The sequence below is a fragment of the Sparassis crispa genome (assembly GCF_003851025.1).
Source record: "Sparassis crispa DNA, contig_000004F, whole genome shotgun sequence".
Classification (NCBI taxonomy): domain Eukaryota; kingdom Fungi; phylum Basidiomycota; class Agaricomycetes; order Polyporales; family Sparassidaceae; genus Sparassis; species Sparassis crispa.
The window spans coordinates 759,418-783,578 of NW_020939751.1; the positions used below are offsets into that span (position 1 = coordinate 759,418).

The window sequence follows — 24,161 nt, forward strand, 5'->3', positions numbered from 1 at the left end:
AAGTCTTAGGTCCAAGTACAACTAGTGCACCAAACGAACTATGCAAACAAACTGTACAGTAACCATTCCAACGCGTACAAAAATCCAGAGGAGTACCTACGCAAACCGATAGCTAAGTCCTAAAACTCCGAATGAAGGTCCGGATCCAAAAACTATGAAAACATCAGCTTCAATCGTAGATAGGTAAAGGCAATAATCTGGACAACATGTCGTTAGTAACAGACACAGAAAAATTGGCCCCTCGAACTGACCTATCAGCATTGAAGATGAAGTTGTTGGCGGCGTCCTCGCCTTCCAAGAAACGAGTCGGATATAGCACTGTTAATCAGGTTAGTGCAAAGCGGGAACGTATAGCCGAAAATCGTACGTACCCAGATGTCCACGAAGCTCTCCCAACAACTGTTCCATTTCCTCTTGATCAGTCTGGTCAAACGGTTCAGTACCTTTGGTAGTCTTGCGTTCGCGCGCTTCCTTCTCAGCAGCCCCCACGGGAGGCGGAGGAGTGGGAGGATGCGGGCTCGACGAGAGATGATGGTCTGTCTGATCACAGCCCTCTTTCCTAACTCTGTTTGAAACAGCATCTTCCGCATGCACTGTATTTTCTACAGTATGTGGCTGACCGAGCATCTCTTCGTCTGCAGTTTCAGAAGGCAACCGAGCAAGCGGTTCAGCAGTGTGGTGCTCCTTGACCTGACCAAAATTAGTCTCCTCAAGGCACATAAATATACGAGGGTCATACTGGTTTGTTCAACCGCTCATGATGTATAACAAACTCCTTGTACAGCTTCCATGTCGTGACGAGATCGTCAGGGACGGCATGGAACACTTTGCGGTAAATTTCAGTCTGTATGTGTGGGTTAGTAACGAATATTGCCTATGCGAGAACAATTCACGTTATGCACTGCACACGCCAACCACACGTTCTTCCAGAACGTGTCACAGATAGGGTCCTCAAATCCGTGCGGGTCTACACGTGGAGCAGATGTAGGTAACGACCAAGGCTTAGAACCCAATCTGGCAGCTTGATGTCTCCGCAACGTTGCACGAGCTCCTAGGGCTTTCTGTTCCTCCTCGTCAGCATCGCCCTTAACCTCCTGTGCTTGTTGCTGCTCAGTGTCGCGCTGAGTATCCGGAGCGGCGGGAGCTCCATACAGTTCACCATTTTGTAATCGCGCTTCGGGGGGATAATCCTGGTGTCCCCGGTCGGTCAACTGGTGACCGTCCCCATTTTGGAACTGTGACTGTGAAGAACCAACCTCTATCTTCTCTTCCACCGTCGGGACAATTGCGCTGGGAAATCCAAGCACCCTGCCTCCATCTCGGCTGAACATCTGCGGCTCTTCGCGGAGGCTCCTTTCACCAGCAGTATTGTCAAGTCCTTTAGAGTTAACGCTAGTCTTCTGCAATGTAGCCGCGATGTCTTTCGGTTCAGTATCTCCAGTTCCGTGAATAGCTGACAAATGTATCTCAGACCGAGGAGGTATATCGAGCTTGGGTAGACTCACTCTGTTCTAGTTCGTCAATTGTATCATGCAAGAGGTTTCTAACCGCAGTCCGCCGTTCACCTTTCCCCAAATGAGTCACACCACTCTCCTTGCCATACTCTTGTTCAACATCAGGATCCCATTCCTGTTGTTCATACGGCGGCTTCACCGGTTCACACGCCATAAGATCATCTTCATACATGGCATCCACGTCCACGCCAATGTGCTCCCTCATCAGGCGCACTCGGAGGGTATGCGCGAAGCGACCGACTTTGAATGGCTTACCGGCCATAGTACTAGACTACGAATGAGCGAACATTCCATCATTATATTATAGCACCTACCAGTCGATCATGTCCGTATCCCGAACCACAGCTGCTATCTCGGAATCTCTATCTCCTCTTTGAGAGCGTTCGTTGATATTTGCGCTACCAATTATGGCAAGGCGATCATCGACAATACAGACCTGGCGATGGTGTCAGTATAGAGATCAATGTGATCAAATCATTATATGACCTTGCCATGTATGTACACCTGGAGAAAACGGAGTCAAGATGACCGACAAACCCTGGTATGACGCACCCACGTACCTCTTCTGTGGTCAGAACGTCTCCTCTCATCTTTGCCCAGTTACGTAAAGAAAAGACAGCGATATACTCGTCGGGCTATATATGACGATGAGAACTTACGAACCTCAGTGAATGGCAATGAACGTACGTCGATACCCTCCTTTCTAAGTCGGCCAAATATAGAGTTGGGTCCGCGACAGATAGTACGATTTTGGCACTCCATGATGATGCGTATCTGAATTGGCGTCAGTAACTGGAAATATACGTAGTCGATAAGTTGGGCTCACCGCACTCGCATCACTGTGGTCGACAGGAAAACTGAACCCGGGAAGAAGCGGTATCAAGATGCAGCATTTCCATGGAGTACACTCGCGGTGTGCACGGATGATACGATGAACAAGGGCATCTCCTATTCTGTTCTCAATCTTGACCTCGTTCACAACGGTCCTGTCAACGTATAAATTGAGATGCCATAGACGAGTGGTGATGACTTAATGACTTACGACGTGATGAAGAACTGATTTTCAATATAAACAAAATGTTCGGACATTTGAATAGCTGTCTTCGCCATTAATGCATGTCTGCACGACTGCATCCGGTACGCACCCTTCAAATACGCGTTTTGAATAGAATGTTCGATTCGATCAGGTGTGCCAAGAGACCATGGACCGGCAGATCGACATATCTGCAGCTCGCATGTGCCAGTTAATCCCAACTGCTGGAGCTCCCCCGGTCTAAACTCCGGAGGGGGCAGAAGAAACGGCATAATGCGGGAGTGGTTCTACACCAGGGATCACATACGATAAGTCAGACATTTTCGATATCGCGAATCAGACATCGTAAAGACGTACCTTGATTCTTAAGAGATGGTTCCACCTTTGAAGTATCAGAGCGTTAGTCCAGGTGTGACACATATGATATAATGTGAATACCTCTGAACAAAATGACGACACAGATCACGAGCAGGTTGTCCGACGAGTTGCATTGAAACGTCGTGCCTAACCATCATTAGCAGCGCACAAATTGCAAGACACCAACCTACCAGGGCATCCTGGGAACCTTGGTCCTATCATACATGTCTTCGTCAGGTTTGTTAAGAGAATGGAAGTCTTGGATCCGAGGATTACTGTAATCCTTGCCTTGGACCAGAGTCAAAAGGAATTCAAACACGAAATTGCGGTGCGCATACCTGTCCAAATATGTTCTGAACCTCCCGATACAGGGTCGGGGTCATCGACAAGGACATGCTGTGGTGTATCCCATCTGTACAAACCATGAGTGCACGTCGGACAATTAGGTACTGCAGTCAGAAACCATGCCTTCCAAAGCAAAGATCAAGCCCGCCCATGAATGCAATTGCTTGGTCAATAACGCACAACTTCTCGTGCTGACGGTGGTAAATCTCTGTTTGTCTCTCCTTGTTTGCGTACAAGTCCGACCACTCACATGTGCCCAGTAGAATGTTCCTGTCTGTAAATGGGATGGTGAGCGCTGCACGATGATGTTCGGATGTAGAGCTGTAAGTCTTTGTTTGGCGTAGCTGTAGGATTTGTGCCATCAGCTATGATCTTCAATCTAAAGAGGAAAAAAACTCGCTTGCTATCCGTAGGGGTTGTTCTATTTGACACCTCCTGACTGAAGGGAGCATCAGAGCATTGGATCGTTCACTAAGGTCGCGACATACTAGAGGATAATATAAATCTTCACACCCGCCTTCGCCTTCCGTTCCAACAGGTGGTCTAGACGATACCTGGGCTTATTAGGACGTCGCAACTGGAGTTCTAGAAACATTGTAAGAGTATAAGAACGAACATTCAACCTGCCGCTGCGCCACTGACCAGGCGATAACCACCAGTCATGGATATATATGGACTCCTTCGCCAACAGAATTGCACGAGATAGATTCCAGAAATAATCTCGCTAGAGGGAAAAAACATTAATTATTTGTGCATAGGGCGGCTGACCGTACTTACACCGTCCACTAGCCACTGGGCGGCGACATTCAATCGTATTGGAGCGAAGCTGTCGAACCTGTTCTTCCCCGTATAATGGGATTCACGCGCCACTTTCTCCAAGCCTGCCATCCACTGCAGCATCTGACGCTAACCAGAGATCTGGATATTAGCTCCGATCCACCATAGAGAAGCGGGACACAAACCTCATTGCGAGCGAAGAGCTTTAACTTCATCTGTGAGTTCTCAATGTAGAAAGTATGCTTGGAAACATCCTTCTGGCTTTGCTTCTTCTGGTCCTTCTGGTCTCCTGTTGCATCATACCCATGCTCCGCTTCGTCATCCGGAGCCAAAAGCGGATTGGTGTTCGTGGACGGGTCGAGCATAGGCGTCAGCGGACGATCAGAGGGATACGCAGCGGAGAGGTTAGATGAACGAGAAGAAGCAGAACCCATTTGATGACCGGCCGATTCCTTTGCAGCATGAGCACTTGTCGTCTGATGGGAGTCACTGCGGCGATGTCCACGATGTCCGACATGGAACACCCTGGAGATACGACTTCTCAGAGAAGAGACGCCGAGGCTGAGATGGCCACTGCGTGCATCATTCTGAACAACCTGCTTGTTTCGACCATCATCCTGGACTTCCTCTTCGTGATCGTCCTCGAACTGGTGAAACAGATTGAGACCTTGTCGATAGTATCTCGTGGGACGTTCTATCTTGAATTCTGAATCGATCAAAAAGACGTCCCAAACAGCAAGCTAAGGTTCAAAAGTTCAAAAGTATCAGCGTTGAGCTCAGACGAAAAATATCGAAAAAATGACTCGCCTCTCCCATTTCTTCGTGAACCACCAGATAACTTTCCCTAACCGAACACCACTTTTGGGCCTTCCGCTCCCTCCAGGGAGTACCTTTGCGCCCAAAACCACCCTTGCTTCCAACCGCGTCAATTCTTAAGAGTCCCGCCTTGTACTGAGCACCACCAGACTGGGCAAGTGATATCGATAGGGCACTTATCTCCAAAAATCCTGCTAAACGATTGGACGCGGGATGGAACATCTGTTAAAAATCATTGGATATCACCACTAAGACATACAGCCGTGATAGACTCACAACAGCGCGAATCAGGCCAATAAGATAGTTCTCCAGCGCTTCTCGCTGTAAACGAGCAAAATCAGCTCGTCCCACATCCCTCCCTCCTTCTTTCAAGAACTTGAAGTAGGGAAGACCTGTGGAACGTACATCGTCGTGCGTCGAGTGGCGGAAGCGTGAATTTGCTTACTTGTGAGAGGAAACTCGGGCAAAGTCTCTACATTTCGATTATATGCATTGGACAGTGCATAATGGGTGTGCAACGACAGGAACTCGCGCAATTGGCGATATACTACCCAGCGCACAGCGCCATTAGCGTATTCGCATTCGATCCGGAATACAGCCTTGTGACCATGCAGGGGGTGAAGACTGTCGCTGACGCGAATTCGAAGACGGTGAAACATAATGGGGACTCTTCGATGATCCTTTTCGTCTCGCTCGAACCACAGACGTAGCATCAGCGTAGACAAGCCGCCGGTGATCAACTCGTCTGTGATATTCACAGAATAAGGAACGACAGTAGATGGTGCTTTCTCAGCACCCTTGTAGTGGCCAGTGATATGTGGTAGCAGGGAACGTAAGCGGCCCCACTTGGGAGCGGCACTACGTCGCGCTTCGTCTTGAATATGCGTTGAGAGCGTACGGCTCACTTGGATACGAGACGTGCCAGAGTCTTGTTGCGGAGTCTGTTGAGCAATATCTTCATCGTTGGCGTGAGTCGACGCGTTCTCCAAACTGATAGGAGGGGAATCCTCCTTTGGCGAGTCAGATATCCATCTCCTGAAATTTAGAGAATCTTGAAACACGCTGTCTCGTCTTCTAGCCTTCTTCTCCGCAAGCTCTCTTTCCCGTTCTCTCTGCACCGGGTCCGCGTACTCGAGTGCCCCTCGGAATGATGTGGTAGCAGTAGTAAAATCCGAAGCTTCACCGCTCCGGATCTGAGCAAGAGAGAGGAGAGATTTGCCGCGTCTCTGCGCAGAGTCATCCCTGGATTCGCTGCCAACAATATTGGATGCTGCGAATGAATAGTTGCCGGTGATAGAACGCGGAGGACCAGTTCGCCCAGATGGTGTGTTAGGTGGCGGAGTCCTTTGTTCAGCTGGAAGCCTCCATCCATGATGGGAGTCGCCAGAACTGCGGGTGAAGTGGCTTGCGTTTGGGATTGGAGGGGTTTGAGGATGTTGGGTGTCTGAGTCAACGTGAATGTCGGTGCGATGCTGTTCAACGAGGTGTTGCACAAGGTCTCCCAATTTCTGGGGCGGTTGAGCAACTGAGGCCATAAGGCTATTATCCTAAGCACAAGACAGCGAGGATGATGGTAAAAGAGAGAGTATGATGAATATTACAGCACAAGACAACCGTGATTAGCCTCTGCCAGTGGATGTTACTGCACTCAATAGATGATCTGGAACGACGTCATTATTACATAATATGTATGTGCACGTTATTTAGACTTGCAACCAAAATTATTCTGACTCACTTGACATAATTACGGCTATGGCCAGCATCAGCATTTGCCACTCAGCATCGTCAGTAGTATGAGCACTTTACAGAAGCAATGTGTGCGATGTAACAAATCGCATAATAGTCCTCGAGCGTTTCTCCTTGATTGTTGCAAGTGTCAACGATCCTGGCATCACTGTATGTTGGAGTCCTCGCCTATTTGAAGACGCTTGACATACGCACCTTCCCCTGCAGCCTGTCATATTCCTCCAGTGACTGAACAAGATATTCTAAGGCGGATCGAGGCGGATGAAAATCAAAAATGGACGGATGGCCTTGGAGCATGGCAATGCAGACGATGTTCGAAGAAGCCCACAGGTGCGAATGTCGAGAGTACCAGTGAAGGAACGACGAAAGAGAAGCTAGTACACATTAAGAGTACTCAGTCACTTCCATCTAACGCGCTGATGGTGACAAATGCATTGACACACCAAGGTATTTGGCCAATCGTTTCTAATCCTTTGAGGTCTACCATCACGGATTTCAACAGAAAATGTAGTTCCATCTTCCACGGACAAACGTTCAGCACCAGGGAGACCCGTCGGAGACGTTCATTCACGGGTAGATTCCCCGGTAGATCTCACGGAACCTCAGGCTGCTCCTCTAGGTTCTGGTGACCCCCAAGATGCCCAGCCATCAGCATCAGTCGAAGTTAAGTCGAAACACTCCCAATCGCGTATTGTTTCAACATATTCGCCAATCGCGGATCCTCCTCCGGGGTCGTTGAGAATTTCAATCAAACAATTATCGAGCAATGCAGGGTCTCAAAATCGAATGCCCAAGGACGGCACAAGTGTCCCTATCAGTTATACCGATAAAAACAAGAACACAGAAGTACAGTTCTCCTTGTTGTATGAATTACATAGGCAACTAATCCTACTGCCCTTCTCAGTGTTTGACTCAGAGTGTTTCGCCAGTAGCGCTCTGTCCGCCGTCCTCGTTCTCCACATGTGTTGATGCTATCTCAGCGAAATCTAGTAGAGTTACTGTCGCAGACCGAAATTCTCCGCCTCTGTCTCCTGGAACCCAAGCAACGCGCACTCCAAATCTCTATGCTCACGGTACAGACTCTCGAGCTCTTGGAAAGCCCGTCCCTTTGGTTGCTCGCGGATCCTCCGGAACTGCCTTGGTCGGTCCTTTCCCGCAGACGTTACAGAAAGAGACCGCCACTGGAGCGAGCAGCGGCGGCTTGTCTGCTGTCGAACAGGACTTTGTCGATATGCATGTCGATATGCACGACATAGATGACATGTATGGACCTGTTGCACCTCAATATACAAATTCAACAGCAGCGGCCTCGAGTCACGTCCCAGAATTACCAATGGGATCAGTAGACCGCCCAAGTGACACCAATGCTCGTACCACAGTCCTTAAAAATGGAGCTGCTCAGGTACCTCCCGAGCTAGCCTTCTCATGGCAGATGCAGCGTTATTCCGATGCAAACAAGGGCCAGCGAGACGATCTTGATCACCTACTTGCGAAGTGGCAGCAGCGCCTGCGCATTTGTGATCAAAATACGAAGGGCGCGAATCATGTCCGTTACAAGTCGCATGCCAATTTCTTAACCAGGAAAGAACGTTGCAAGAAGGATCGTGCAGCGTTGACTTTCACCATCCAGGATTGGATTCGCAACGATGGCCGCGCATGACTTAGATACCTCTACAACCTGAAGAACCTGATGGGATGTGTATAGGGGCCGTGGCATTGAACTGCATTTACGACGTCCGGCGGATGACCGTTCGAGGGATACAGTGCCTTTCAGTAGCGCGCAAGTGCCGACCAGACCTTGTACGCCGCTTTTACCCACTCGGCACCACATATATGGCCCGTGTTGACGATCTCCCTGTACTATACATACGTCGTCACACAGATGCCGAAGGTATCAGTGTACCGCATTTCCTGCGTAACAAATCGCGGGTTCTGGAGCTGAACAAGACGATCCCAGGGCGCTGATACGAACCATTCACAATCTCTGAAATATTATATACTCGATTCTTATTCTGCTGCAGACTCAGAGAGAATCCCTGATGGCATAGACGCTAGCGACGGCAGGTCTAGCCAAGAGCTTCTCGTGCCAACTGTGTGATGCAGGGATAAGCGAATAAGCTGCAAGTCCACGATGAGTCGCACTTACGCAGCAACCGCAGTGAAGTCCCTAAGCTCAAAGTCCTCGTAATCGCCGAGCAGTGCGTCGAAAGCTAACTTGTTCCACCTAGGCACGATGAATAGTCAGACACCACACTGAATGATAGACAGTGTTAAACTACGGAATGAAAGACAGGTCCGCAATGGTGGGCTTGCCGCCGACGAGCCATTCTTGTTTGGAGAGCACGCTCTCAAGCACATTGAGGACGCGGATGGTTTCCTTCTGGTATCGCTCGATAGCACTGGGGATCTTCTCCGCGTGGAAGCGCTTAAACCATATGCCCTGACCGTAGTACGGACTAGAAATTAGAAACAGTAAGTGAGAATCTGGGACATCGGCAGAAAACAACTGGCCGTACCCTTGTCCGCTGGCCTGGAAGAACAGCCACTGCAGCTGAATGATCTTGTCATCCGCGCCGCTGACAGAAATCTTGTTCCCCTTGTCATACCGCTCCACTAGATAAATGAGGATGGCATCGGATTCCCTACACCAGCGAGTGTTAGCACATGGCCCGGTCGTAAGGGTGGCAACGCATTCATACCAGACCACAAAATCATTGTTGTGGTGGTCAATAATTGTGGGAATGCGGCCGTTGGGATTGTACTTCGTATACGCTGCTCCCTTGTGCTCGGCCGAGTTAAAATCGAGGTAAACACTCTCATAAGTAAGGCCAAGCTCGGCGAGGACGATCGCGACTTTCCTAATGTATCGTATACATAGTCGGCATCGCTGGATGATTGCAACCAAACCAAGTCACTCACCAACCATTCGGCCCACCCTTGTGGGTATAGAGCGTGAACTGCTTGGCGTGCGACATTTTCTTCTTAGGCGTTGGAAAGACGTGCAAGAGACAAAGAGATGTAGGTGGGTTGGAGAGGTACGAAGGGGTACGCTCTCGTATTTATATCTACCCCCTCTCCTTCCGGATCGTTGATTACCTCCACAAGAACCGTCACAAGGTCTAAATTTTTTGAGATGCTTCCAAAAACTTTCTAATTGGTTCGGAAGTAAATGATGTGGCGACTCGCAGGGCTTCCAAGCGTATTCCGCCACATTGTATCACTAAGATTGTATCTGGCAGATATTGGTCAGGTGAGGTGCCGACCGTAAGCAGCCGGACAAATGAAGTGGCTTATCCGTGCGCCGAAGTTCAATCTCCAACGACCATGTCAATTTGAATATGTAAGTACTCGTAACGGCCACACATGATACCGGTCGAAATACAATCCAACGTTCGACTTGCTGACCTGTCGCTGACTCCCATATTATCCAAGCAGTTAGTGCCGCGTATTTGTCCAAGCCTGATAGTCATGCCCGCGATATCGTAGGTTATGTCAAAGGATGCGCGCTACTCGAAGACGTCCGATCAGATAATATCCGGCTGACTGTACCTCTACCACCCCAGTCAACGAAACTCCGTCAGATGCAGGACTTGACTCGGACTCCGATCTAACCGACTCTGCACCGCAGAACGGCGCACATTATCTGCTCACATCGCTTACATTGTTCATAACGCACGAGCCGTGTGTAATGTGCAGTATCGCCCTAATGCATTCACGTGTGACGGTGGAATACTGTGACACTGATGGTTAAGTATGGGCCAACGATTCCAGGAAGTACTCACGAGACATCAAAGATCTCCAGTGATGGACAGGATTCAACTAGGGTCATCACAACATCTTCCGGCAGCTTGGGATACATCCCGCGCCACACGAAGCCGCGAAGGTGACGAAGCGTTCTGAGGGCTTCCATGAGACAACCTACACGCAGACGGGAGGAAATCAGAACTCCGGAGAGACTATAGAAATTAACTAACGTCGCTCGAAGATAGCTGGTCCTGCGCCCGTGTACGAATGCACTACCAATTTTTTGACGACTCGAGTAAAAGAAGGGTCGGTGCTGAGGAGATATTATACCTCGTGCCGATGGCGGGAACCGGCGGTTGTGAGGGCGCTGCTTGCGTGCCAATGTTGCACGGAGTGAATCATCGGTTCGGTATTGGTAGATGGAAGGTAACTCGAGAGTGGGCAGAGAAGCACGACTTGGCGATCGACCAAGCCGTTGACGCATAGGTTACAATGGTACCCACATTGTCCCTACTCGAGGAGACTGTCCAGGAGAAGTGACCCTGACTTTCATGCATAGACTGTAAAGCAGTAGCCAACACCTCTGGATCTTGCAGTAGATCTCTACGGAGATGGCATGGCGATCAGCTGTTTTGTATCATCATTTCGTAACGGGGGTTCGGATGACACATCGAGACGTGGGGCAGATTTTTCCATTGCTGTTGCAGTCCCTTCGCATGGGAGAGGCACAACTGTAACATCTCCATGTCTGAAAGTGCGCATCCCCGTCCGGATGATCCGTAACCTGCTCGGGCAATGGGGATCAGGACAGGCTATCTCCGCATCCGTGGACATCCAGTCATTCGACGATGTGACTCGCTGTTTCGCCGCCAGTAGAGGGAGCACGGATCCTGGCGATCAGCAACAGGTTGGCGAAAACTAAGTGACCAAATGACGGGGAAGAAGAAGCACCTAGCGAGTAAATAGAGATTCCCTGGCCCGGCGGGAGTTTCAGCATCTCTCCCTCGAGGGTGAAGTAGTCTCCCTCCTTCGCTCCGCACATGATGCGCTTGCCGAGTGGGCAGATGACCTCTACACGGAGATCGTAGAGGGCGAACGAGTCATCTGAGCCAGCCTGGATTGGAGGTACCCCATTTGCGAGATAATTCTTGTAGCTCTCGACGTGCATCGGCTAGAGTATGTGTTTTGAGACTGTCAGGTACTGGGGATTTGGACCGATGTGTGGACAGTACTTTGTGTAAGTCGTCGAGAAGCAAATTGAAGACACCAACAATTCACGGTGCATCGGGGCGTGATCTGGTTTTACCTTAGCGCTGACCAGAGTCACACCACTGTGACCGAAGCTGATGATAGCTTGTCACATCTTACGAACCTCCACGATCCTTGGCGCTCAGGCTATCTAGTAAGTCTTTGACTTGATAGAGTTCCCGACGTTCTTGCGCATGGCTTGTTAGTGCACAAGTCTTGTTTCATCGGCTTTCCGGATCCCGGATTAAGAAGGTGCTGTTTGAAGTCTTCGTCAGCCCGCCCTAAACTAACACACGTTCGCTTTTCACCATCGATACGATCTCCCTTGCATCTCCCTCTCACCGTGGAGCACGGGTTATTTTTTTCCGAAACTCTCGAGCTGTTTGCTCCCCAGTTTTAATTCTGTGTCGCTGTGCGGAGACTCATATGCGTACTGTTGTCATCCTCGAGCTGGTTTTGCTCCATGGTGTACACCGTGTCAATGTTGGGGGATTTGACTTTTTACTGACAGTTATGTGTGCAGAAATTTCCATAGATTGTGCATATTGTGGTGCACCTTATTCTCGTGGAGCCCAGATGTGTCTGGTAATGCAACCTCCAGGGTCTCTGGGACTCCGCGGCGAAGAAGCTCGGGCGAGTCATGGTACGCTACATGAATGCCAACGATTTTGAGACATTGCATCGGATTTTCGTGATGGTGTGAATGCTGTGGCTGGATCCGAAGGTGCAAGGTTGGCGCTGTTTTCGTCGCTCTCGTGTGTTGCGAGGATACAAACTGGGTTGAGCCACCATATGCAGACCCGTCCGACACCTATTGGGACACTCCGTGTGAGTCTCCCGTCGCGACCTCTATGCTAGCAGCCTAGCAATAATGTGGCACTCTCGGCCATTGGACGATACAATACGATGCCTGACCTCCCGACTCTACCCTACTTCTATGGCGCTACGTTCGATCCTTCACGCTGGGGATGCCATTGCTGGGGGGCTTGAGTTCCTGCGCTGACCGCTAGGACATACAGTACTTGAATGTGCACGCTTGTACAGGAGGGTCTACTGCATGGCTATCGCCAATACACCCATTTGTCCGCCTCGCTAACACGCCTCAGATATTGCATACCCATACCCGGTCATGATCCTCGGCAAATGTGGTGCTCTCGGTGTTTTTTGTGAGTGCTATGTATAACTCTACCGAAATATATTTGGTGTTTTGTATTTGTTGTGGCGGTGCATGTACTCGAGCTCACAAGCATCCATCATATTGGCGCGAAGATTATATCGGGCGATCGATCGGCAGACACAGTCGCTACTCGATGTAAGTACGAAACCTCTAGCTTCGAGATATACACAGCTAGATAATTGTTGACATCGCCTGAACCGTCGTCTCACTCCCAGTTTCCAATACCCAAGAGCCACATCTGCCAAACCCGGTTCTGCACAACGACTGCAAGGTGTTAAACGACGTCTTATAGGGTTTACCTGGATATACACCGGGAAGCGCATGAAGCTTGCATGCAAACCTGGCCGCAACGAGGTGTGTGAACAGTAGGCATCTCCTCCCCATCCGCTGGACAATGGAGGTTGTGGTAGGTGGCATGAGGTTGGCAGCATGAGTGGAAGGCTCGACATTCTGGACAAACTTCCTCAGCATGAGATGGCATAATTTGAGCTCGAGAAGACGAACCTCACCAGTACATCAACTAAATCTATATTCAACCTGAGGCATGCTTCTTGTACGTCCCAAAGGGACCCACTGTCCCTGGCGGCCCACCCAGTAACCTCAGGGTTCTGGAGCTCGGAGCATCCACGAGTGTCGGACTTGACGACCTCGATGATCCTTCCGACCCTTCCGGGCTAGTCTCGCGAGCCTTTTCCCCGTTCGTGACGGGGTGAGACACGGGTGGAGGGCGCGGCATGGTAGCAGCAGAGTCCGCGTTCAGAACACCATTCAGGAGCCTGCGCAACTCCTCGTTCTCCCGCTCGAGTCGCGCCAGTTCGCTATCCCGCTCAAGCGCCCACTCGGCGGCTGCAAGCCTGTGCTCTGGGTCTTCGTCCTCCACCAACTCTGCTTCAAGCTCTGCACACTCGTCTTTCGCGTATCTCTTAGTCTCCAAACCCTCGCCCTCGTCCTCGGCATTGCACTCTTCTCTCCCATTGACGTCTTCCCCATCCTTCTCCTCGTCTACATTACCCCGTGCCATGGATGTGGATGAGGACGACGATGCGAAGTGATGTCCAATTTCTGAACCCTCCGCGAGTGCGAGCGCCTCACATACCTGCACATCCTCTCCGTTCAATTTGCGCATAATCGCTCGAAGTAAGCGTCCAACACGGGCGAGGCTCGCAGAGCGCACATTACTTGCGGAGAGTGCCGCAGCCAACGCCTCCGTCTCACGCTGGACGATGGCGCGCTCGTACGAACGCATGCGTGCAAGTTCATGCTGTTGTACCTCGTGCTGTACATATGACAGTGTTAATTTCTGCTGCGCACGGAGTACATGGAGGAAGAATGCTTACGGCGCGGGTACGGAAGGTGCTCATGACGCTCTCCAATGTCTGCTCGTATTCGCGAATAAGCGTATTGAGTTGCCTGTTATCGTTCTGCAATGTCTGGTTCTCTTGTGACATTGAGGTGTTCATGCGTTCAAGCTCAGCTTCGTATGCCTCTGTGAAACTGAGTTAGGAAGGATGGTATGCGTCTCTGTGACAAAGGATATCTCCCGAAAGATTGACAGAGTCACGAATACCTTTTGACTTGTCCAGGTTAAACCTTCATGTCACGCAACGTGAGATACGGACCGCAACATTACTTTGATGGAACATACCTCCTTAGCACGAAACCAGTCTGAGAATGCATTGCTTGGTTCTAACTCGCAACAATGTTGATTCAAAGGCAGCCACAGCACTGAGAAGCATAAGCTATATGTACCTTGATACCACCGGCCACGGAATTCAGCGAGATAGAGAGGTTGCGGTTCTGAGAGAGTTGCTCGGAGACTTCTGTGAGCAAGGACCATATGCGCAGGACATCCGAGTCTCCGTTGGCGGTTTCCATGATAGCCATCTTCTTCCTGGGTAGAATATCAATGGCTGGATTACAGAGATGACGAGAGAATGTACAATGTGAGTCTGTTAGAGCTCGCGTCAGAGACAAACTGTGATTGGCTGGCAATTCATCACGTGCTCACGGACGCGTCGACGCGTCCGCCGACGAAATTATAATTACCGTCTCTATAGCACGTACTTAGTACTTGATCTTGGACGTTTCTCGTTATTTCATGTCCCCCAGATAAGCAGCTGTTGTAAAAATCCACATATGGTCGATTTTTATAATATCTTATCTGATAAATCGGAACAGGATGTCATCATACTCCAACACCTCCTTTCAACACAACTCACCCACTGACAGCCATTGTAGATTCGACGAACATCCATATGACTTCGACTACTCCCCTCACTCCTCTCACATCTCTCCGCACCACCCGATATCTAATCCCTGCACATAAGCACATTCCCAACACTACCCTGCACAATCGTCCACTCTTGATCTACCATTCTGCGTTCACCTCACCCACTCTCAATGCTTCGCAAATCGAGAAGCACCTGAACCAGGTCGGCATAATGGCACCTCAGTGGCGATATCTGATGTACCAGACATCGCACTTCCACAGCACGACGCACGAGCTGCTCGTAATATCTTCCGGATGTGCACGGCTGCTCTTTGGTGGTGACGATAACCCAGGGGCAGTTATAGTTGATGTTCAGAGGGGGGATGCTATGCTTTTACCTGCAGGTGTTGCTCATCGTCTCCTGGAGGATCTGTCCTCAGGTCATGGCCTGGAGCAGAGTTTCGAGATGGTGGGTTCATACCCCCTGAATGCGGAGGAATGGGACATGTGCTATGGAGATGGAAGAAAGGGAGAAGACCAGGAAGAAATTTGGGGGAGAATCAGGAAGCTAAGCTGGCTGGAGAGGGACCCGATTTATGGAGGTGAAGGACCTGCGCTGCAGTGTGGCAGCCCGAGTTGATGCTACTGTGCTGTAGTTTGCTTAGCCTGGAGGAAGTACTGTAACAGTAAATGAGAGATGAAATTTGAAACACGACCGTGTCATGAAAGCGAGTATATCGCGGCAGAAACAAACAAGACAAGTACTGTCTCCAGCCAACTTCCAATAGTAGCGGGAGCAGCCTGAGGATAGCAGACTATGTTGGCCATTAAATTTCGTATACAGTTCCATTTACTCACATGTAATATATTCCAGCTTGTTCATGTAGGCTTATAATTATAGGTAGCTATTCCGGAGATTGGATGCCTTCCCGTAGGATTTGGAGCACTTCTAAATCACAAAGCGGACTGCGAAACACCCCACTGTGTCGGAACAGCAGGATTTGTGAAACCGTAGCGTCGCAACATGATGATGATCAAACCAAGTTCTAGAGGGTCGGAGGACGAGCGGCAGCATGATGTAAGCAATATGCAGCACCAAATATAGGCAAAGATGGGCATTGCGAGTGGGCGGAGATCGAAATCATCGTTTAGAGAGACGTTTAGAATCTGGAGGGGGTCGACCCTTCCAGATATAAGGTTTAGAAAGAGCTCACTTTGCTCTCACGGTATGCGGAGATCAATTTGCCGACGTGCCGGCCTGATTTAGAGACGAAATTTAGTTTAGAACGTTTCTAAACGGCTACGGGAAGGCATCCATTATTATATACAGCACTTTACAACGGGTTTTCCGGAGACTGTGCACGTGATCGTGATTGTCCGACGCCTCCAGACTGAGGCTGTCACGGTTGCAAGCGCCCGGGCCGTGGATCTTGACCGCCAACCCACTCATACAATCCAAAAGTTGCCATAACAAGGCACGTACGCAGGCGTTCTGCTTATATTTTTTACTGTTCATTTACTTGATTCAGTAGAGTTTACGATGGCTGATTCGACCGCTATGAGCTTGCAGAAACTCACTGTTCCGCAACTGAAGGCCATATGCAAGGAGCGCAATATTACAGGATACTCGAAGCTGGGGAAAAGCGTGCTAATACAGAAGCTGACAGACTCTGGATATGTGTCGAATACCGCCGCTGGTGGAGCTGCTATTCCTCGACCAGTGGCAGAAAGTCCGTCGACGAACGCGCAGATCACACCTCTTGCTGGTACATCTAATTTCACCGCCACTGGAAATTCTCCAGCTACAGCGTCGCTTGCTAGTGCGGCGAAGGACACTCAGCTGGCTCGCAAGAAGAAGACCAAACCACGCAAACAGAATCCCAAAGATGGCCCTCCTTCAGCTTATTCGTCGACTGCACCTGTTCCCCTTATTAGTACTTCTTCTCTTTCAACCTCCGACTCGGGGCATGGAATAACTACCGCATTGCCATCCCATGGTCCAGCTTCTACCACTGCAGACTCTCCTCTGCGAATAGCTTCGTGTGTACCAGCTCTCTCTGTCAGATCTTCCGCTACTGCACAGGATACTCCTGTTTTGCTCTCTGGTAGTGAGCAGTCGTTGGAAAAAGACAGTCAGCTTTCATTACAACCTGAAATTCTACCTATATCTCAAGGGCAGAAGGAGCGTTCTGTCATCTCCTCCTCCTCTACAAGTTGTGCTTCTTCTGCTGCTTCTGCTTCTGATGCCTCCTTGCGACTTCCAAATTCGAAAACTGGGACAAAGAGACTCCAAGATACTTCTCTGGCACCTTCTAAGAGACAGAAGTTGCAGCATACAGTCACCGCCTCCAAGCCTATTTCAGTACTGCCAATTCATCCTTCATCAACTACATTCAAGGTTCCTGGTCTTCCTGCCCCTCGCTCACCTCTGTCATCAGCACCCGTACAATCACCTGCTATTATCTCGTTCCAAGACGCCATCCCAACGACTCCTAGAGCAGCACCTTGTGGTCGTGTTCGAATACTGGATGAACAACCTGTACCTCCTTCCATCGTATCTGCCAACCGCTTTAAGCCGCTTATAGTCAGCAGACCACCCGCCAAGGACACAGCGCCTCAACCTCCTCCTGCGGTACTTTCTGACCACTCAGTGGACGGTCTTACTCAGCATATAACCGATGTACAAGCTGATCAGCGGCATATACGTTCTGTGTTCTGCTATCTGGACTTTCCACGCGCTGCTGCTGTGCCCAGTCTTGTTCCTATAACGCTCCCGCCCTCCTTATCGCAGCGGAAGCGCGTTCATCGTTGGGCGATCATCCTAAGTGGACTTTCGAACGAAGAGCGCCGGCGATGTGTGCTAGTCTCACGCATGTTCCGATATGCAAGTGAGTTTCTGCCGCTTTCGTCATTTTGTGGGATATGAAGGACGGTGCCTCTCGCTACATGCTGATGATATCTGTGTCTGTTCCACTATGCGTCAGTCTATCTTTCTGCCTCCCACCTCCTCAACAACAACTATAGCGGCCAACGCTTCGTGCAGGATGTTACTCAGCGGTACTCGCAGGCGATGACGAATATGTGGCCCTACCTCCGTCTGCGGGAGGCGGAAGTCCTGCAGCGCCGGAAGGCGTACAAGCATTCATTTCTTGCTGAGTTCTTCGAGTCCAATGGCTTGCCAAATCCAATTGCAGATCGCATATGGGCCAGTCCTGATAGTGAGCGCCAGATCGTTGTGATATTAAGGTGCGCATATATGCTGCTCAAAGATCGTCGGTATCCAGTCCGGTGCAATTACTTACCTGACTTGTATATCCGTGGTAGATTTGTCATGACAAGACTTTGGTTCGCGCTGTCGCTCGGAACGTACAATGGCAAGAACGATTCTCGGTTGTGGCTATGCGGTACTGTCGTCGATGCTCAAGAGGTCATCAAGGGCGAGATCTGGAGTGTTACAGTCTTGTCTCGACCGTCCGATGGAGTAGTCCCACAGAAGGTATCTTTCCATGTTCTGGAGGCGACATGCGAAGTTGTAGGGCATACGCTACCTAAAGACGACCCTGCTGCAAGAGTCATTGACAGCGTCGTCCCTCTGCGTGCTGACTGGTCAGCATATATCTCAGAATGCCTGACGTATCCGGATGGTCGTCCGGACGACTCCCTCCTCTCGCATATCAGATGGACAAATCATGAAGAGTACACACGCGGCGTCAGCAAGCTCTGGCAGGCGCGTATTGCACGGGAAGGCGATCTCGGTGCTGCGAAACGTGTCGTGGCGGAGCGTTATGTCTTGGCGTGTGTGGTTGGCAATAGGTAAGTCATGTTCGGTTTGTTTTCCGTCTGCATATTTACAGCGGTTTCCGCAGTGTTAGTGGACAATGGATGTCAGCGGCGGAGATGGCCCAAGACTTTGCCGGGCTCCCTACGCGAGTTCCTCCGGGGAATACGAAGTCTAAGACACAACTTGTCAATTTATATTTGCCAGAGTGAGTGCGATTGTATCTTCATAATAGGCGGCGGGACCAATCTCAAACGTCTCATTGCAGACACCACCACGTCGAGAGCGTGCACTTCACCACTTCGGACGGCCAGCCATTACATGCTGCACTAGCAGTCGTTCAGACACCTCACAGGGAGTACGTCATTTTGCGGGATAACGGTATGCAGGTCGGATGCGAGGAGGATGGTGTCGCGCCGGTGTGGCAGCAGGTTCTGAAGTGCAATCAGCTGGGCCTCTAAGTCATAGAACAAGAAAACCTCCATGTATAACAACATCGTACGGTGTCTTGGGCGGAAGTGACAAATGACAGCGCTTCTACTGCCGTGCATTGGACGGGTGCACGTCTACTAGCCTACATCTCCTTCACCGTTTCCATGGAGGCGCGCCATACGCAAACCTCCGAATACGCGTAGTCGACCCAACTAAGATGCCCCAAATCCGCCCCTGCTCGACGTCAACTCTGCCCCGAGTTTGTAGCCCAAGACCTGCAGACCAAGACGATCAACTATGGAGAGTCAGGGTGCACAGCGTAGTCAAACCTTATCCCAATCCAGTTTTGAGCGCGTCATGGGCAACGCGCGTCGTAAGCCTTTGAAAGTCTTCTCACTCATCTCGGTGTATGCATCACTTAGAGAGGTCTGGTATTTCCCTTCTTCTGCCTCGATGAGCGCGAACAATTTCGACGCAGACGATTGTGCTGATAAGGGCGTGATTGTCGGAGGTAGGGCAAGTGTGATGGAATGAGTGGTGGATAGTTGTACCTGATTGAAGAAACAGGAGTGAGATATAAGTTTTGTCACCAGGAAGTCTGAGTGACAATGAGGACAGACATTGCCTTGTTCGTAGTAATGTACATTCACGAGGATCTTTCCTTGCAACAGCCTCTCCTCCAGATCGACCAGGTATTCCGAGCGCCATCTACCGGACCTACGCGACATCATCCACCATACACACAAAGCGGGAGGTGACATGCGCACCAGAAATTTGCGGGATTATATTTGTTGGCCACAATCTGCACTGCAAAACGCGTCGAAGATCCTGGCGTTGGGAATACTGACGCAACACCGTCATGGAAATGCGCGGCCAGATATTTAAGTGATGCGCTCTCTAGCGCTGCTCTGGTCTGCGGGTGAGACAAGAGGAGACACCGTTTGACTATGGCCCATACCGGAAGGGCTCCGATTCCGCGTCCGGATCAGTAGGCTGTGGATCTGATGCTTCCTAAGAAGACATGACACGGTTGTTTTGTCACTCAATGCAGCTCAGTCCACGAGTAGTGAGTACGCACGAGACTCAAATGGTCGAACTGGAAACTCGTTCTTGAGCGAGGATCCCAGAATCTATCCTCCGCATTATCTTCCTCTGCCTTTGGAAGCCTGGCTGCTTCGCTCACAATTGACTGACACAAAGAAATGCGAGAACGGACGTCAATCCACAGCCCACGGTATTCTTTGGATCCAGTTGTCCGACTCACCTGATGCTGATGACCAGGCACGTCTACTGTCATAAACTGAGCAAGGTTGTACTCTCGCAGAGCAGGAAGCACGCCCTCCTGTAGTGAATCATCGTCCGAGATGATGTTCCGGACATCTGACAGAGTCATGCCATCAGTCCCGGCGATGATAAATATACGATATTCGTACCATTGAGCACGTCGTTAATTTCCCCTGGAGGTGACTGTAGGAGAAAGCGTGAAGCAGCGTGTATGCGCTCTATGGAGTCCATCAGCTGAGATCGAGAGTGGTTACAGCGAGTGAATGGAAGGCACTGTAGAAACTGTGTCAGGCGTCGCTTGTCAACCAAGTAATATTATGGACCCATCATGTGGTTGACCAGAAAGGAAATTCCCGACGTTGATAGGAAACTCGAATAATACAATATCTACGATGTATCCAACATAGAGGTAAGCTGTGTCACAAGTACTACCAATATTCCGACTACAGTGTTGCTCTCACATGTTAGACAATTGTCACAATCATCTCCCCGAACTCAACCAACACCAGGTGTTGTGCCATCGCCATGCAAAGATGTTGTACTTACAGCGCAGAACATAAATCGGTGGATCAATTGCGCTTACCAAAAAACGCTTGACGGTTACTGCATCGGATGGTGCCCTGACAACGATCCAATTAAAGCTGGTAGTGCAACCAACTATTCAACAGAATTGTACTCATGTACCGTTACTGCAGATTCAGGGTTGTTGTGGAAGATGAGGAAGCGCGCTGGCCGTTGTAGGCTACACTCAGAACGAATGGAACCTCCACCAATATACCAGGATTCGTAGAGCTGGGCATATGCTATGGCATTATAGGAAGCCCGTATCTGTGAGATCTGTGCTTCGGGGTATCTTTTCCTGTTGGTACACATACTTACGATAGTGCGGGCGCGCGCTGCGTTGATGTGGTTTTGCAATTATCCAGGATTTAGTTTCCTGCAGTGGACATCTTCAAATTGAACCACATGTGTGGTCGGAAGATCAACTTCCTTTTTCATTTCCGTGTGGCGTTAGAACATGATGATGTCTACGGAGAACAAGAAAGTCTATCTGCAACCGTGCATCTACAGAGCTAGGGTCTCTGTCTTGAGAACCACACGCATGAACCAACCCAAGTTCTAGAAGTATTATAATATTGGCCTCAATAATTGTGCTTTACGAACCCCCAAACCCTTACGGTATCTCGCATAACTTTGACGAAACCGTTAGGAGCTAGAGGTGTTATAGATGATCGCATTGCTAGTGACGCCATACTCCGCCGGGATATCGGGCTGTTCATGGAGCAAATAAATCTTTAGTAGAAATGCAATTATCCGCAATCAGTACACATACCGGGCAATCGAGATAGGTCTCCACAACGGCGAGGTACAGCGTAGCATTGCTGTACACACCCTCACCCAAGGCCGACAGATCAGGCATGACGAGGGAGGAAGGAACTGGAGTGTTCATCGGGGGGAGGCCTGAGAGGACACGAGAATCAGCTTTCCGAGCCTCGAAGATGTCCTCGCATGACGATGTGCCTACCAAAGTTCGGAATCAGGTAGTCGCCAAACTGGTACAGATAGTCGCCGGAGGCGAACCCGCCATAGTTCCCGCTGACTGCGAAGGTCTCGTCCGATGGCGGCTCAGCAAGTAGCCAGACTGATACTGGGTTGTATCCAGATTCGCATAGGTTCACAGAAGTGAATTCGAAAGGAAATGTCTCTCCCGGAGCGATGGCGGTGCCTACGACTGGTTCGTCGATCGTCCCGTAGTTGTAGATCGTCTGGCGCTTAGTAGGGCTGCTGGCAGCATGTCCTGCGAGAGCGACCAAGGTGGAGAGAACGACGAGAGGTTGGAAACGCATATTGAGAGCTGCTGGTACCGCAAAGAGAGGATGGGTGGAATGAATTGATTACTAACTGAAGCTTTTATACCTCGTCGTGTAATTCGAATTTCTTGGAAACGGGCAAGAGCCACGTCTGAATATTTCGACGATGACGCCGGTGACTAAGATTCATATGCGCCTAGATCAATCTCGACGCAAGGACATGATAGCGCAAGGGGTTGACGTGAAAGATGGTGTGAAGCGCGTTCCTGTGTGTCACCGACAGCTTTTCAATGGGGAAGGCATAAGTAAACGCTCATCCGAAACAATCATGGAGATTGTGCTTGACCGGAAGGGCACAATAGCCGTGTGAGAGTGCAGCTTTAGAATGGACACAATGTATAACCATCAGCTTCCGGCTTTGTGGTAGCGCATCGTTGCAACGAGCCACTACTTGCGGCAATACTCCGAGACATCGAGGAGCGAGACGACTCCAGAGAAGGCTAGTACAAGTCGCAGCAGATGGTGCAGTTGCAACATAATCCATGGACTTCGGAGGAGCATTGTCGTCTTGAACACGGCGATATGGAGGCTGAGTGAAAGATCTAGCTGGGGGCGAGACTTGCGCCATGAAGCAACAGAGGAAGATACGTAAGCAAAGATTTGGGACTACCTTAGAAACTTCAAGACGGTGTTCCGGTAGCAGGAACGGAGTATGCAGAAGATCAGCTTTGTGGCAAGGCACATCAATCCATCCAGTGCAGTTTGGACGTTGTCCAAATTCTGGAGGGAATTAGGTTGGTGTTCCTAGAACATTAATGCAAGTCACATCATACGAATCAAACTTATGAAAGCGGTGATCACTGAAGCGCGAACACGGGTTGGCTGTGTTCAGTATGGTTCGCTGCTGGAAGAAACTCGGCGTCCTGTTCAGGTCCTATAAGAACGACCAAACAGATAAGCTGACATCAGAGCTCACTAACAACTTGGAAGATCCCGAAGACGAGAAAACGAAGTTGAGCCATCGCAATTTGTACAACAGATACCCAAAACAGAACTTGGGGGGTGGAGTGCATAAATCCTCCATGGGATCGGGATACCGAGTCACATCTCTGGTAGTCTCGGTACTGCCAAACCCAGCATAGAGGCTCTGTAATTTCGAGTTGGAGAGACTCTGGTTAGCATTGATGAATGGAGATTTTCCCCTCCCAGCGACGCGCGCAACCGCGTAGTGGAAAGACCATACTTGTATACGACCCGATTCTCAGCTATGTCAATCTCGGCCTGCGTTGGCCAGATTTCTGGACTAATTTTAGCTATCAAGGGCTGATCTACTGCGTTGTAATGTTCCTCTTTCTCGTATGTATCCGCGACAGCTTGCCCTGTGCTCAAAGGTGAGTATCATGTCTTCACCGTGTCGAGTTTCGCCTTACGCGCGTGCCGTTGCAATTCCTCGATAACTGGATCAGGACGAATGAAGAACGACATGAAGGTCGTCAACAAGCTGGCTATTATCCACGGTGCCACCACACTGGAGACGACGGGTCCGATACATCCTGCAACAGGGGCGATACCTGCACCAGCGACGACGGATGTGATAACCCCCGCGAAGGCGAGGACGGATGGTGTGATACTCCTTTGTGCCAAACATGTAAGATTCACTTCGACCACAGATAACTTCGGGCGTGAGAAAACTGGATGTACGACGTTTAACCCTGCAGCTGGCAGCCGAGCGCGACCGAAATGACGTCGCAGTCTGCCTAACATCGTGGGGTGGGTAGCCGGACAGAAAGCCTCCCTACGATGAAGTTTCCGACCTAGCCAGCAAAACTTGATGGTATAGAAGGACACAAAGACATAGGCCTCAACCTTGCTCACGCCGTGCACAGTTTG

General features: G+C 50.1%; 10 protein-coding genes across 10 annotated transcripts; 4 read left to right on the plus strand and 6 right to left on the minus strand.

Moving 5' to 3' along the window:
* Positions 1-169: 169 nt before the first annotated feature.
* SCP_0502600 (Phospholipase D1) lies at positions 170-6,377 on the minus strand (the record flags this gene model as incomplete). The annotated part of the gene is made up of 25 exons (XM_027758325.1): positions 170-197; positions 252-318; positions 372-690; positions 740-844; positions 894-1,453; positions 1,506-1,780; positions 1,829-1,950; positions 2,001-2,018; positions 2,075-2,149; positions 2,202-2,288; positions 2,341-2,500; positions 2,557-2,611; positions 2,660-2,834; positions 2,905-2,929; positions 2,986-3,051; positions 3,096-3,192; positions 3,243-3,316; positions 3,500-3,688; positions 3,738-3,834; positions 3,892-3,973; positions 4,027-4,155; positions 4,212-4,766; positions 4,876-5,064; positions 5,119-5,234; positions 5,288-6,377. The coding sequence occupies 25 exons, from the start codon at positions 6,375-6,377 to the stop codon at positions 170-172; spliced, it is 4,755 nt and encodes a 1,584-aa protein (XP_027614126.1).
* Positions 6,378-7,007: 630 nt separating this feature from the next.
* On the plus strand, positions 7,008-7,844 carry SCP_0502610 (hypothetical protein; the record flags this gene model as incomplete). The annotated part of the gene is made up of 4 exons (XM_027758326.1): positions 7,008-7,035; positions 7,091-7,434; positions 7,493-7,526; positions 7,579-7,844. 4 exons carry the CDS (start codon positions 7,008-7,010, stop codon positions 7,842-7,844), a joined length of 672 nt encoding a protein of 223 aa, XP_027614127.1.
* Positions 7,845-8,611: 767 nt separating this feature from the next.
* SCP_0502620 (Glutathione S-transferase 2) lies at positions 8,612-9,563 on the minus strand (the record flags this gene model as incomplete). The annotated part of the gene is made up of 6 exons (XM_027758327.1): positions 8,612-8,678; positions 8,735-8,812; positions 8,868-9,044; positions 9,105-9,230; positions 9,288-9,446; positions 9,508-9,563. The coding sequence occupies 6 exons, from the start codon at positions 9,561-9,563 to the stop codon at positions 8,612-8,614; spliced, it is 663 nt and encodes a 220-aa protein (XP_027614128.1).
* Positions 9,564-10,935: 1,372 nt separating this feature from the next.
* SCP_0502630 (hypothetical protein) lies at positions 10,936-11,500 on the minus strand (the record flags this gene model as incomplete). Its single annotated transcript, XM_027758328.1, has 2 exons — positions 10,936-11,222; positions 11,284-11,500. The coding sequence occupies 2 exons, from the start codon at positions 11,498-11,500 to the stop codon at positions 10,936-10,938; spliced, it is 504 nt and encodes a 167-aa protein (XP_027614129.1).
* Positions 11,501-13,289: 1,789 nt separating this feature from the next.
* SCP_0502640 (hypothetical protein) lies at positions 13,290-14,641 on the minus strand (the record flags this gene model as incomplete). Its single annotated transcript, XM_027758329.1, has 5 exons — positions 13,290-14,033; positions 14,095-14,243; positions 14,325-14,347; positions 14,403-14,443; positions 14,507-14,641. 5 exons carry the CDS (start codon positions 14,639-14,641, stop codon positions 13,290-13,292), a joined length of 1,092 nt encoding a protein of 363 aa, XP_027614130.1.
* Positions 14,642-15,012: 371 nt separating this feature from the next.
* On the plus strand, positions 15,013-15,606 carry SCP_0502650 (hypothetical protein; the record flags this gene model as incomplete). The annotated part of the gene is made up of 1 exon (XM_027758330.1): positions 15,013-15,606. The coding sequence occupies one exon, from the start codon at positions 15,013-15,015 to the stop codon at positions 15,604-15,606; it is 594 nt and encodes a 197-aa protein (XP_027614131.1).
* Positions 15,607-16,506: 900 nt separating this feature from the next.
* SCP_0502660 (hypothetical protein) lies at positions 16,507-17,892 on the plus strand (the record flags this gene model as incomplete). The annotated part of the gene is made up of 1 exon (XM_027758331.1): positions 16,507-17,892. The coding sequence occupies one exon, from the start codon at positions 16,507-16,509 to the stop codon at positions 17,890-17,892; it is 1,386 nt and encodes a 461-aa protein (XP_027614132.1).
* Positions 17,893-18,045: 153 nt separating this feature from the next.
* On the plus strand, positions 18,046-19,205 carry SCP_0502670 (hypothetical protein; the record flags this gene model as incomplete). The annotated part of the gene is made up of 4 exons (XM_027758332.1): positions 18,046-18,212; positions 18,291-18,779; positions 18,833-18,952; positions 19,013-19,205. 4 exons carry the CDS (start codon positions 18,046-18,048, stop codon positions 19,203-19,205), a joined length of 969 nt encoding a protein of 322 aa, XP_027614133.1.
* Positions 19,206-19,388: 183 nt separating this feature from the next.
* SCP_0502680 (F-actin-capping protein subunit alpha) lies at positions 19,389-20,691 on the minus strand (the record flags this gene model as incomplete). Its single annotated transcript, XM_027758333.1, has 8 exons — positions 19,389-19,451; positions 19,506-19,727; positions 19,797-19,893; positions 19,944-20,084; positions 20,135-20,187; positions 20,255-20,365; positions 20,441-20,556; positions 20,610-20,691. 8 exons carry the CDS (start codon positions 20,689-20,691, stop codon positions 19,389-19,391), a joined length of 885 nt encoding a protein of 294 aa, XP_027614134.1.
* A 975-nt stretch (positions 20,692-21,666) lies between these two features.
* On the minus strand, positions 21,667-22,307 carry SCP_0502690 (hypothetical protein; the record flags this gene model as incomplete). The annotated part of the gene is made up of 3 exons (XM_027758334.1): positions 21,667-21,732; positions 21,794-21,921; positions 21,986-22,307. The coding sequence occupies 3 exons, from the start codon at positions 22,305-22,307 to the stop codon at positions 21,667-21,669; spliced, it is 516 nt and encodes a 171-aa protein (XP_027614135.1).
* Positions 22,308-24,161: the final 1,854 nt, after the last annotated feature.